Source organism: Dioscorea cayenensis, chromosome 9 (genome assembly GCF_009730915.1).
Source record: "Dioscorea cayenensis subsp. rotundata cultivar TDr96_F1 chromosome 9, TDr96_F1_v2_PseudoChromosome.rev07_lg8_w22 25.fasta, whole genome shotgun sequence".
NCBI lineage: Eukaryota > Viridiplantae > Streptophyta > Magnoliopsida > Dioscoreales > Dioscoreaceae > Dioscorea > Dioscorea cayenensis.
This window is the reverse complement of record NC_052479.1, coordinates 5,267,066-5,278,637: the sequence shown is the minus strand read 5'-3', so window position 1 is coordinate 5,278,637 and position 11,572 is coordinate 5,267,066. Positions and strand designations below refer to the sequence as shown.

The following is an 11,572-nucleotide window of genomic DNA, read 5'->3' as shown; positions in this document are numbered from 1 at the left end:
GCTATCCAAACAGTCCCTTAAAAATTTGGTTCGGCTACTGATTCATTTTTTTTTTTTTGGATCGGGTACTTGGAAAATTTGGGTAAAAAAACCCGAATACTAAATCGATGATCAACTGTTCAATGTCTTTTTGTTCACCCACAAAATGCATTTTGATATATATATTTTATTTTGTTTTGTTTTGTTTTATTGTTAAAATGTGGGCTAGACAATTAAGGTAGAGTGCGTGCGCAAACCTCAGTGGAACAAGTAAAGACGAGATCTGTGCACACATGAGTACTAGAATCACCTACATATTAAGAATTGAGATAAAATCCACCAGGACCACCACAATATCAATGGCGGGGGTAGCCTTAAGTTTGTGTGGTAAAGAAAAAAAGCCCGAAGGTTGTTCCCGTTCCTATCAAGGAAGATACCAACCGCTCTCCTTTCAATGAGCATTATGGATCCATTTGGTTAGAAGGGAATGGGAGTATGGGGATGGGGATAAAAATAAAAGTAATGTTTGGTTTGAGGGGATGTGATAGGAATATGAGAGGCGATAGTAGAACATTGTAGTAAAATTACTTTTATACCCTTCTAATATTTTAATTGAATAATATATCTTAATTGTAAAAGAAATAATTATTAAATGGCTCTAATTTCTATATTATTTTTTAAATAAGTTATTGATGTATTCATTTTCTAAATAAAATTTTAAATAGGTTAATTATATTGAAGGATAATTAATTTTTAATTTATAAAATAATTTAAGCAAAATTATTCATTTTAATTATTATAATTAAATATTTTAAATAAAAATCCACTTTAATTATTATACATTTTTATTATAATAATTAAAATAATTAATTCATTTAAGTATTATCCAATTAAATTTCTATAATTAAATATTTAATTAAATAATACATTTTAACTGCATTTCTAAAAATGTGAGATGAAATAGACAAAATTTCTACTTTCCTAAAATAAGTTCAAATTTTATCTTAATTATGATTATTAAATGTTTAAATATTTTTTATTTAAGTATGATAATTAAATATTTTAATGGCAAAAATTAATTTAATTAAAGAGTGATTTAATTATAGAATGTATTTAATTAAAGAGTGATTTAATTATAGGAGATATTGGGTGTATTATAAAAATAATTTTTTTCCATTAAGGGTAAAATAGTAATTAAAAGGCAAAAAATGTTCATGCCCCTCAAAATTGGGGGGCATGAGCAATCTAGGTTTTGAGGGGATGAAGTCCCCCTCAATCTCATTCGCAACTCTACACTTGAAAATAACCCAATTATTTCTGTTTTTTCAAAAATAAAGAGGCTAGTTAGAAAGAGACTAAGAGTATAAGAACTAAATAGACACATTTTCAAAAATAGAGGGATTAGTGGGAACATCTCTGAGTAGAGAGAGCAAAAGAAAAGGGAGAAAAGTAGAGGGATGGTATTATACCTAAATTTTATATTTGTACACCTTCACTTTTTTAAAATGGAGCTGGTTTGTGACTTATTTATAATATATATATATATATAATTTAATTCTATTATAAACCATTTTTCATTTTATCTTGTCTCTAATGTAAATAAAGATAACGCCATCCAATCCCAAAATTTTTTTACAACACCACCTAAGCAATATAAGAGTGCATGCTTTATTATTCTAATATTTCATTTATCATATCAGTACCCCGGAACTAATTTTAATTAGATCCAAACAACATATTATTCAGAAAATAAAAGTAAAAAAAAAAAAAAGTCCAAGGTCTGCAACAAGAGTTTTGATAATTTTATAATTATAATTTTTATTTATCAATTCCAATAATATCTCATTTGACAACTCCACTAAAAAAAAGAAATTCTAAATTTATGTAAAATTAGCATTTTCGACGGTTCCTTCCACGTTATCCTTCGAATTCCCGTGTCTCGCGTCACGACCAATTTATACGGTTCCAACCCACGTGTTTACCTTATCCGTCCATCCCGGTCCCACTCGACAGCTGGAACACGTTAAACCAGTCCCAGTTATCCACGCAGTCGCCTCTCATTGACCTCATGACCACAATCCAACCGTACATTCACATCGAACCCGATCCCAAGACAACATCTACCTTTCCATTAGACGATCCCGAGGCGACGGCCACGTTTCCCACGTGGGTCAATGCCGTTCCCTCTCAGACCAGTTTCAACCGCTGTTCGTAGTCACTACTCCGTTTTCAAATCCCTAAATTCATCACCTCAATCATCTCTAGGGTTTTTGGAATTTGGGGGAGAAATCCAGAGCTTGAAGGGATTGAGAGAGCGAGATGTGTGGTATTTTTGCATATTTGAACTACAATGTAGAGAGGGAGAGGAGGTACATCCTCGAGGTGCTCCTCAATGGCCTCCGGAGACTTGAGTACCGTGGCTATGATTCATCTGGGATCGCGATTGACTCTGATCTTGATGCTGTGGAGGTTTCTCTGAAGGAGGCCCCCTATGAGTCTGCATTTCCTCTGGTTTTCAGGCAGGAGGGCAAGATCGAGTCACTTGTTGGATCCGTCTACGCTGGTGAGGGTTTGATCGTGTTTTGTTCTTGGTTTTCATGTGAGTTTTGAGTTTGGTGTTTGTGTTTGGATTTATTGGATTTGATGATTTATTTGTTTGTTTGTTTGTTTGTTTTGGTTTGTTTTTTGGACTTTATGGTCCTGGTGGAATTTTGAATTCTGGGGTTTTTAGATTTTGGTTTGTTTTCTTTTTGATGATTTACTATTCTTTTTTAAAATTTTATACTTCTGACATCTGGTTGTATTCCATGAATGCCACTTTCATGCTATTTGGTGATTAGTTTTGGCAATTGCACCATCCCCTTCATTGTGTTCTTTTGATGTGCTTAGCTTATATTAGAAAGAAATCTGGCTGTCTAAGTGCTATTTCTGGAAATATAAAGTCAAGTCAGTTAGTTTCTAATTGTTGTGGATAGTGGATTTAGTTATGACATTGGCAGTGAAGGTCTAGTATTTTGCATTTGCCTGATTTTTGCTATATGTGCGATAGGTGTTATTGGAAGGACAGCAATTTGCATCTTTGCTCCTCCATTTTGTGGTGCTGCATTGATTTGTGATTAAATTTATTAGTTTAGGCTGCATTTCTTTCTTCCTTAGTCATACTGTGTTCATTTTCTCTGATCTTACTTTCTGAGCAACTTAATGTCTGAATTCTTTTACGTAAAACAAAATGAGTTCCTATGTTCTTTTACAGAGGTTGATGCTATGGATTTGAATTTAGAGAAACCATTTTCTGTTCACGCTGGAATTGCGCACACACGTTGGGCCACTCATGGTGTGCCTTCCCCAAGAAACAGTCATCCGCAGTCATCCGGTGCATGGAATGAATTTATTGTTGTTCACAACGGCATTATAACTAACTATGAGGTTTGTTTAACAATGAAGTCTCTTAATTCATGAAAATAACATTAATTCTGCTTCTTATTTTTAGTTTTTAAGCTCTTTGAAGTCAGAGAATGTGGGTCAAGTAATTAAGTATTTAACTATATTCAATAAAAGTTTTTGTCCTGGAATTAGCATGTATTCTGCTTTGTTGTTTCTTTGCTTGAGTCTTCTTGATCTAGTGTTGTGCTATGGATGATGTTTCTGCCCAGTGAAAAACCTTTGTAACATTCATATCACCTATTCTAAATTCAGTGTGAATTGATACTTGGATGAATGTCTTAGTTCTGTAATCTTTGGCTTGTTGAATATTATGGTGAGCTTGATCACTAGAAGATCTAAAGTCTAAAGTGTTCTTTCAGGGCAATTAAATATTTTAGTTTGGTTTGAAGTATGTATATTGCCATTGTGTTTTTGGGTACTCTTAAATTTTATCTTTACTCTGATGACTTTATGTCAGTTATGCTATATTGATTCATCAATGTACTTTACATTGATTATTCTAAGAAACTGATATTCTTTGCTGAATGGTCTCTTGACATCATGACTTTTGGAAAGGGGCTTTTGCATATATACTCCTATAAAAATAGGAATCTGCGTTGTATCACTATGAATATGGCAATCACTCGTACACTTGTATATATACCAACCCTGATCCTTTGACTGTTAACTGTCATTCTTTATGTTTAAAGTAATTCAGCTGATATTTTTACTCCCTCTTAAAATGATGTAGATAGCTAAACACTCACCATCATCACCCACATTCACTCTAATGTCCATTGTCTGTTACCTTTTGCTTTTTCTCTCAATCCTTAAGTGTATGCCCCACCTATTCATTTTTAATGCCTGTTTTCTCCTGGTGTTTTGTTTTGTCTCAGTTAATTTGGTTTCTACTGTGATGTATTGTTGATTTTTATCCTTGCTTAATGTATTAATTTTTTTTTGTTTGTTTGATAACTCTGCATCCTCTTGATGGATGCCATATCTCCTTCGCAATGTCACATTTGAGTTGTGAAAAAGGCAAGCCTTTTTAGTTGTCAATTTAGCACTCTTTCAATTAACCTTTACTTTATAACCATAATTGAAGTCTGCCTTGACCCAAGGTTTGATTTCTTCTAATGTTTCTTTTCTATCTCATCAGGTTTTAAAAGAGACTTTGATTCGAAATGGGTTCAACTTTGAATCAGAAACTGATACGGAAGTTATACCAAAGTTGGCGAAGTTTGTGTTTGACAAGGCTCATGAGGGTAATTTTTTTTCTCTGTCTGACTATTTATAAGTTACATTTATTAGCAAAGCAAATTTTAGTTGCTACCACTAGATGTTGGTAAACATTATTACCTTCCAAAATAATTGGTTTTTTGCATTCTTAACATATGAGTAACCAATCACATGGTCAAATGGTTATATTTCTCTACTCTTTGTATCTTTTTATAATTTTAATTCTGAGGACATTTATTCATAAATTCTTGGAATCTAAAAATGGCTAAAATTGGCAGATTATTTTTTAATATATCACCATAACTCATGAATTCAATTTTATTTCATACTTTCCAGCAATTGATAGCAAACTCATTTTTGAACTGTTTACCAAATAAAATTATAGTTAAATGTACATCTTCAACTGATTATTTCTAGGCAGTGAATTGAGTCTCCTAATTGCCAATATTTATTTTGCATGTACACCCTCTATGTGAATGTTAGTAGTCAGAAGACATGCAATTGAGGTTTAAGTCCCTTATGATTATTCTTATTAGAATAAAATTTTGTGGTGGTGTAAAACAAAAAAATGTTAAAGAGTAAAATTCTGTTTATTTATGGGGTAACTTGACAAAGAATATGAGTTAGAACCAATGTCAAGGCTGAAAATCAATTGCTGGCAAGGTTTTCAATTTTCAAACAATTTCTAACACCTTTGTGTAGTTCTCTCTCAAGAGTGAGAATAACAATTTGAAAGTCAATAGAAAATAGGCTGAAAAATAATGATGGAAACCACATAAACACTGATCCTTACAATGGTATTTGCTCTTTATTTATATACCTAAGAGAGATCCTAAGCATAGAAAAATTCCTTGTGGAAAACTGTCTCTGTAGTAAGACTTCAGTGAAAGTTGCCCTCTTAACATGAATAAAAGATCCTAATAATGATCTACTTAATCAATGGTTAAGAAAGACTTATATACTATTTAACCCTTTTCCTCTAGTAAATCTTGACAAATTTACGATGGATGATCATGCTGCTATGAATGCTGTTGCTGGCCTAGGATCTCTACTCCAGAGATCTCACTTTCTGACAATAACACTAGCGTAGTCACTTATTCTCCCTTCTATTGCAACAATGAATTTAATTGGACCTCAGTGTATTCTACTGAACTATCTTTACAGACAGGGTTTTTTTTCTTTTTTGGCACTATCTTAATTTGGCAGGCCAGGTTTATGAAACTTACATTTTCTGTTTTCTCACACATTCATTTTAAATGCTTAAAAATTAACTTTAGTGAAGACACCATTCTATAAGTGTAGTTTGAAAGGTACCATACAGCCAATTCTAGTCTTTTTTCTATTGTGCAGCTGGTCAGACTGTTACCTTTAGTCAAGTTGTTTTTGAAGTCATGAGGCAACTTGAAGGAGCATATGCACTTATTTTTAAAAGCCCGCACTATCCAAATGAGTTGATTGCTTGCAAGCGTGGAAGCACATTGATTTTGGGTGTCAAAGTAAGTTAAAATTTAGTTGTCTTGGCACTAACAGTTACTCATTTACTATGTTACTGGTATTCATTGCATTGTGATTTTGTGATCTGGCTTCCAATATGTAACTCCTATTTCAGACTTGATCCAACTATTATCCAGTAAGGGTTCAAGTTTTTGGCCTCATTCATGCTTTTTTTTTGGGTTTTGTTATTTACTAAAACATCTTAATGCTCATGTAAGACGAGCATTATGGATGAAGAGGTTTTGTGCTCATGTAATTAATCAGACATGGATACATTAGGGATAAGAAAATGAGTTCTCAAATGATAAATTAGGGCATCATGGGCTCTCTTGCTCAATCTTACTAGAATAGAATGATCAGTTTCTTATGAAGCATTGTTATGACGTGACGGCAGATGTTCTTCTTCTTTTCTTTTTTTTTTCTTTTTTTTTTATTTTAATTCTGCTTGTTTAACAGTTCAGAGCCAGTTTTTGAGTTTGTTCGTATTCAAATCTTGGATTTTTAAGTTCTGGGTATTATTAAAAAATATGGATATGAACTAAGTTTATCAATTTTGTTATCTTATGGAATGTTTGGCTGGCTGAAAGATTCAATATCAGTTATCCATTCATATTTCATGCTGCATTTTACCACTCATTTTTTGGTTAGCTACTAATTTCAAATTGTATCATTTTCTTTTTTTTAAATTTTTTTTTTAATTTTTTGTTTGCTATTTCAGGAGCTGACAGATATCTCAAATAGTGGTGCATTGTTTCATGATGTTAAAGCCCTCACTACCAATGGGCAGCCCAAAGAGCTGTTTTTTTCCAGTGATTTATGTGCTATTGTGGAACACACCAAAAATTATCTGGCGATTGAAGACAGTGAAGTGGTGCATATTAAGGTGAACTTTTACATTATTATTTTAACAACTATTGCTTTTTTAGAGCTCAAACCTTAAATAAACTAAAGAAGTCTGATGTTACTTTGTACCAGAATTGTTACATTATTTATTGTGGGACTGTGGCGGAATGATTTCATCTTGCCAATAGGACTAGTTCATGGTTTTCTTTTTTAGCTTTTTACCAAACAGAATATATAATCGCTTTATAGTTACTATTCTTAAGTTGGAAGAAAACTTATTTTGTCAGCATTTTCTCATGGTTCAACTGACTGGAATATGTCTGTTTTTTGTGCGTTTTATGCTAATAATTTGGCGGATGGCAAAATACACCTAAGTCTGTGTTTAGCTTTTACCTCACTTTTGAAACACTTGGGTTTGTTCTCATATGGATCCTATCTATCTGTTTTTGTTATCATATAACAGTCCCTGCTAAACTTTTTCTGGAGAGCTGGGAAATGTTTTACTTGGATGAAGTCAAGTGTTCAATTTGGCTGTTTAAAATCCATATGTTAATATCGAGTTCTATAAGGATTTTATTTGTTGATTGAAGAGTGCTTCATTAGCCTACAAAGATAAGGATCAACATCTAAAATGTGAAAGTCTTTGCCACTCTTCATTTTGTGTTCTTTAAGGATTGTGAGTTATTTTTTTAATAATTTTATTTTTTTTATTTTATTTTAATTTTTTTTCAGTAAGGAGCTATGTAATATTTCTTGATATGGTTTAGTTTGGAGCAGTTATCCTCATGAGAGAAGTGTGCTAATCTTGATCAATGATAATTATTGTATATGAAGGCGTACAAGCTCGGTTGTGCCGATTGTTTTCTGAAAGCATTTCATGTGTGGTTCTTGCATATCATTAAAGTTTTGCATTTCTTGCTGCATTTCTATTTTATTATCTTTTTTTTTTAATTTTCTTCCTTATTTATCATACTATCTTCCAATATGGTAATCATCGCCTAAAGCCAGGCTTGATATTAGCATAAAGATATGTCTATCAAATATTATCTATTTTGAATTAAAAATTAGCAAGTTCATCTGATGCTAATTATTGATTCACAATAAATCTCTTTTGTGGAATAAATATGCGAAGTAACAAGAATACGCCATTCTTCTTACTTCTTAGTTATATCATGTTTTTTATCATTGAAGATGATAATTTTTTGCTTATCAGGATCTATGTGCTAATAAGGTATTTTTGTTCATTTTACTAGGATGGATGTGTATCTGTCCTCAAGTTTGACTATGATAAAGAAAAGCCAGCGTCAGTGCAACGTGCTTTATCTGTTCTGGAGATGGAAGTTGAGCAAATAAAGAAGGGCAACTATGACCATTTCATGCAGAAAGAAATCCATGAGCAGCCACATTCTTTGACTACAACAATGAGGGGAAGGCTTAAACATAATAGTGTTCTTTTGGGTGGGCTTAAAGAACATATGAAAACAATCAGGCACAGCCGGAGAATCGTTTTTATTGGTTGTGGTACAAGCTACAATGCTGCTCTAGCTGCAAGGCCTATTCTGGAAGAACTGTCCAGTAAGGAAATTATACGGGAGGTTTTTTTACTTGTGCTATATGATTGAACTTATAATAATGATTATATCTTGGAATATTAGGTATCCCAGTTACCATGGAAATCGCTAGTGATCTGCTTGACAGGCAAGGTCCAATTTACAGAGAGGATACCGCCGTGTTCGTTAGCCAATCTGGAGAAACTGCAGATACCCTATTAGCACTAGAATATGCATTAGAAAATGGGGCGCTTTGTGTTGGTATAACAAATACTGTTGGCAGTACATTAGCCAGAAAAACTCATTGCGGTATCCACATAAATGCTGGGTGTGAAATAGGTGTTGCTAGCACAAAGGTAAAAAGTATCCTACTTTATATCCAATCTTTAGGTTTTCATTTTTACTTCATCAATTTATTTTTATAATGATCTTGCAGGCGTACACCAGTCAGATAGTAGTCATGGTCATGATGGCATTGGCTATTGGAGCTGATAGAATATCTACTCAAGCTAGAAGAGAGGATATCATTAATGGTCTTTCAGATCTACCAAGTATGCCCTTAAATTTATAGTAAACTATAAGTACTTTATGCAGCATTAAGTTTTATCAGCCTTTGTGAAAGTATCTGTGAATTGGATCCCTGAACCTTTCTATGTGTTTGGTTTTTTGACAGATCAAGTTAGTGAAGTTCTAAAACTTGATAGAGAAATGAAAGATCTTGCTGAATCATTGATAAACTTGGAGTCACTGCTGGTATTTGGCAGAGGTTATAATTATGCGACTGCCCTTGAGGGTGCTTTGAAAGTGAAGGAAGTAGCCCTCATGCACAGTGAAGGAATGCTTGCTGGTGAAATGAAACATGGTCCGCTGGCTTTAGTGGATGAAACTCTCCCCATTATTGTTGTCGCAACGCGTGATTCTTGCTTTAGGTTAGCATATCACTAAAACATGATTCTTTCATCTTAAAATTAATTCATTTCTGGACTGATGTTGTCTTTGTGAGCAGTAAGCAACAATCAGTGATCCAACAACTTCATGCACGCAAAGGTAGATTGATAGTTTTGTGTTCAAAGGGAGATGCTCAATCTGTCTGCCCCGGTAGATCTTGTAGGATCATTGAAGTTCCTCAGGTTGCAGATTGCCTTCAGCCAGTGGTTAATATAATACCATTGCAGGTATTAGCAAACTCAAATGCTTAACTAAATGGCTTGGTTGATTATTTATAGATGATTTTTACAAAGAAGATCAAGGATTATGCTTTGTTTAACATATATAACCTGCTACATAAATCACTGACTAGCAAAATCAGTTTGATGATCTTTGCTGAGTTTAGATGAGGAAATATATTACTGTCACCATACTTTCTTTTGTGATGATTAACTAACTATAGGCATATTATTCTTTTACTGAGTATATGTCGTTATTGCATTTAATCAAATCACCAGTGATCAATACATTTGACTGTTGGCTATTTCTACTCAGTATTCACCTGAGTGTCTGTCTATATGTTACAAAACAGACTCACCATTGTGAGTTAGCGACCATTAAATATGTCATGTTTTTTTGTTCATAAAATTCTCAGTACATTTCTGTGCAAGTTCCTGGTTGATTGCTCGTTTATCTAAACTTATGAGCAATGTTCTACTCTTGCCTGTAGCTTCTGGCTTATCATCTCACTGTTCTTCGTGGATACAATGTTGACCAACCTCGGAATCTGGCAAAGAGTGTAACAACTCAATAAGAATCTGACCAGCCTGCAACCTCAACTTGTTCTCTGTAAGTCATGCTCATCAGTCATCCATCTATTCTTTGTAGCGCACACTATGCATTTCAATGATTTAGGTTGTGTTGAAACTTGAGAGACTCATGTTTATGTAAGAAGAGCTGTGGTTAGTCAATGTTGTATGTGTTTCCTTTGTATTTTGTTGCCATGATTCATCTAAATTATGATAATATGATTGTTGGACCTGCTGAATGTGTTTCTAGTTTATAATGTACTAATATTGTTGTTGGTTTTATTAGAAACAATACATGTCTTAAAAAGTATACAGGAAAACTAAGAAAATTTTCTCGGACATGTAATGATAAAAACCCAATTAGAATGACACCATTTGGTAAACGTTTTATGGCAATGGCAATTTCTATAATTGTTCAAATTTAGCATCTTATCTAGTAGTAAGTGTTGGGACATTGTACTTTTTCTCAATGCCATATCCACTGCTACTATTTTTAGCTTATTTATATAAATAATTAGAAAGCATTGTTATACTTAATTAAATATAAATATTAAAATATATATAACAACACAATAACTCAAGGTTTTATCTCAAATTCGATACAAATGTTTTGAGAAATTAAATTGCATAACTTACTAATAAAAAAATAAAAAATAAAAAAATCATCTAAAAACAACTTCGATTCAAGGTTAGAAGTGGCGAATAACATTACATAATAAACATACTGAACTTGCTTTCATTTAATTATGAAATGCTCAATCCTATAATTTAAAAAGTGAAAATTATATTAATAGGAATCCGGTATATAAATATGATAAGAGATAATAATCATAATTTTATCAAGTCAAAAGTCATGGAATTGATTAAAAGAATATATGAGATGTTGTATTTGATCTATGAAATTGTTTATATGGTTTTCTTTTAATTCCTAATTCCATTAGGAATTTATTATTGAAATAAAAAAAATAATAAGATATTTATTAATAAAAGAGAGAGAGGGAAAAAGAGGGAGTTTGAAGTTAAAGAAGAAGAAGTGATAAGAATTGAAGAGAATTTTAAATTTTGAAAAAAATTCTCACGTGATTGAGGATTTTCCCGGGTGTTGAGGGATTTTTAGGGAAACAAATGTTAAAAAAAGAAGAGAACAGAAAAAGAAAGAGGAAAGAGAATATATATATATATATATATATATATGTATATATATATATTCGTTTGAAATTTAAAAATATATATATATATATATAAATAATAATAAAAAGGAAGGAAATTAGGTAAATAATAAATAAAATAATCATAAATATAAAAAAA

General features: G+C 32.3%; 1 protein-coding gene and 1 non-coding gene across 2 annotated transcripts; one reads left to right on the top strand and one right to left on the bottom strand.

Annotated features, from left to right (window-relative positions):
• Nucleotides 1-308: 308 nt before the first annotated feature.
• Nucleotides 309-441, bottom strand: LOC120269874. Its single transcript, XR_005539503.1, has one exon. It is a non-coding gene; the product is annotated as a U6atac minor spliceosomal RNA (small nuclear RNA).
• Nucleotides 442-2,179: 1,738 nt separating this feature from the next.
• On the top strand, nucleotides 2,180-10,517 carry LOC120269005 (glutamine--fructose-6-phosphate aminotransferase [isomerizing] 2). Its single transcript, XM_039276289.1, has 11 exons — nucleotides 2,180-2,542; nucleotides 3,233-3,405; nucleotides 4,562-4,667; nucleotides 5,992-6,137; nucleotides 6,854-7,018; nucleotides 8,232-8,553; nucleotides 8,634-8,884; nucleotides 8,965-9,079; nucleotides 9,202-9,457; nucleotides 9,535-9,703; nucleotides 10,186-10,517. Exons 1-11 carry the CDS (start codon nucleotides 2,299-2,301, stop codon nucleotides 10,267-10,269), a joined length of 2,031 nt encoding a protein of 676 aa, XP_039132223.1. The 5' UTR covers nucleotides 2,180-2,298; the 3' UTR covers nucleotides 10,270-10,517.
• The last annotated feature ends 1,055 nt before the right edge of the window (nucleotides 10,518-11,572 follow it).

Bases quoted from the DNA above. Each gene is read 5' to 3' on its own strand.
- LOC120269005 (XM_039276289.1), top strand. From the start codon at position 2,299: ATGTGTGGTATTTTTGCATATTTGAACTACAATGTAGAGAGGGAGAGG. The intron at 3,406-4,561 runs GTTTGTTTAACA...CTATCTCATCAG, and splicing joins GCATTATAACTAACTATGAG to GTTTTAAAAGAGACTTTGAT. The intron at 8,554-8,633 runs GTAAGGAAATTA...TTGGAATATTAG, and splicing joins TATTCTGGAAGAACTGTCCA to GTATCCCAGTTACCATGGAA.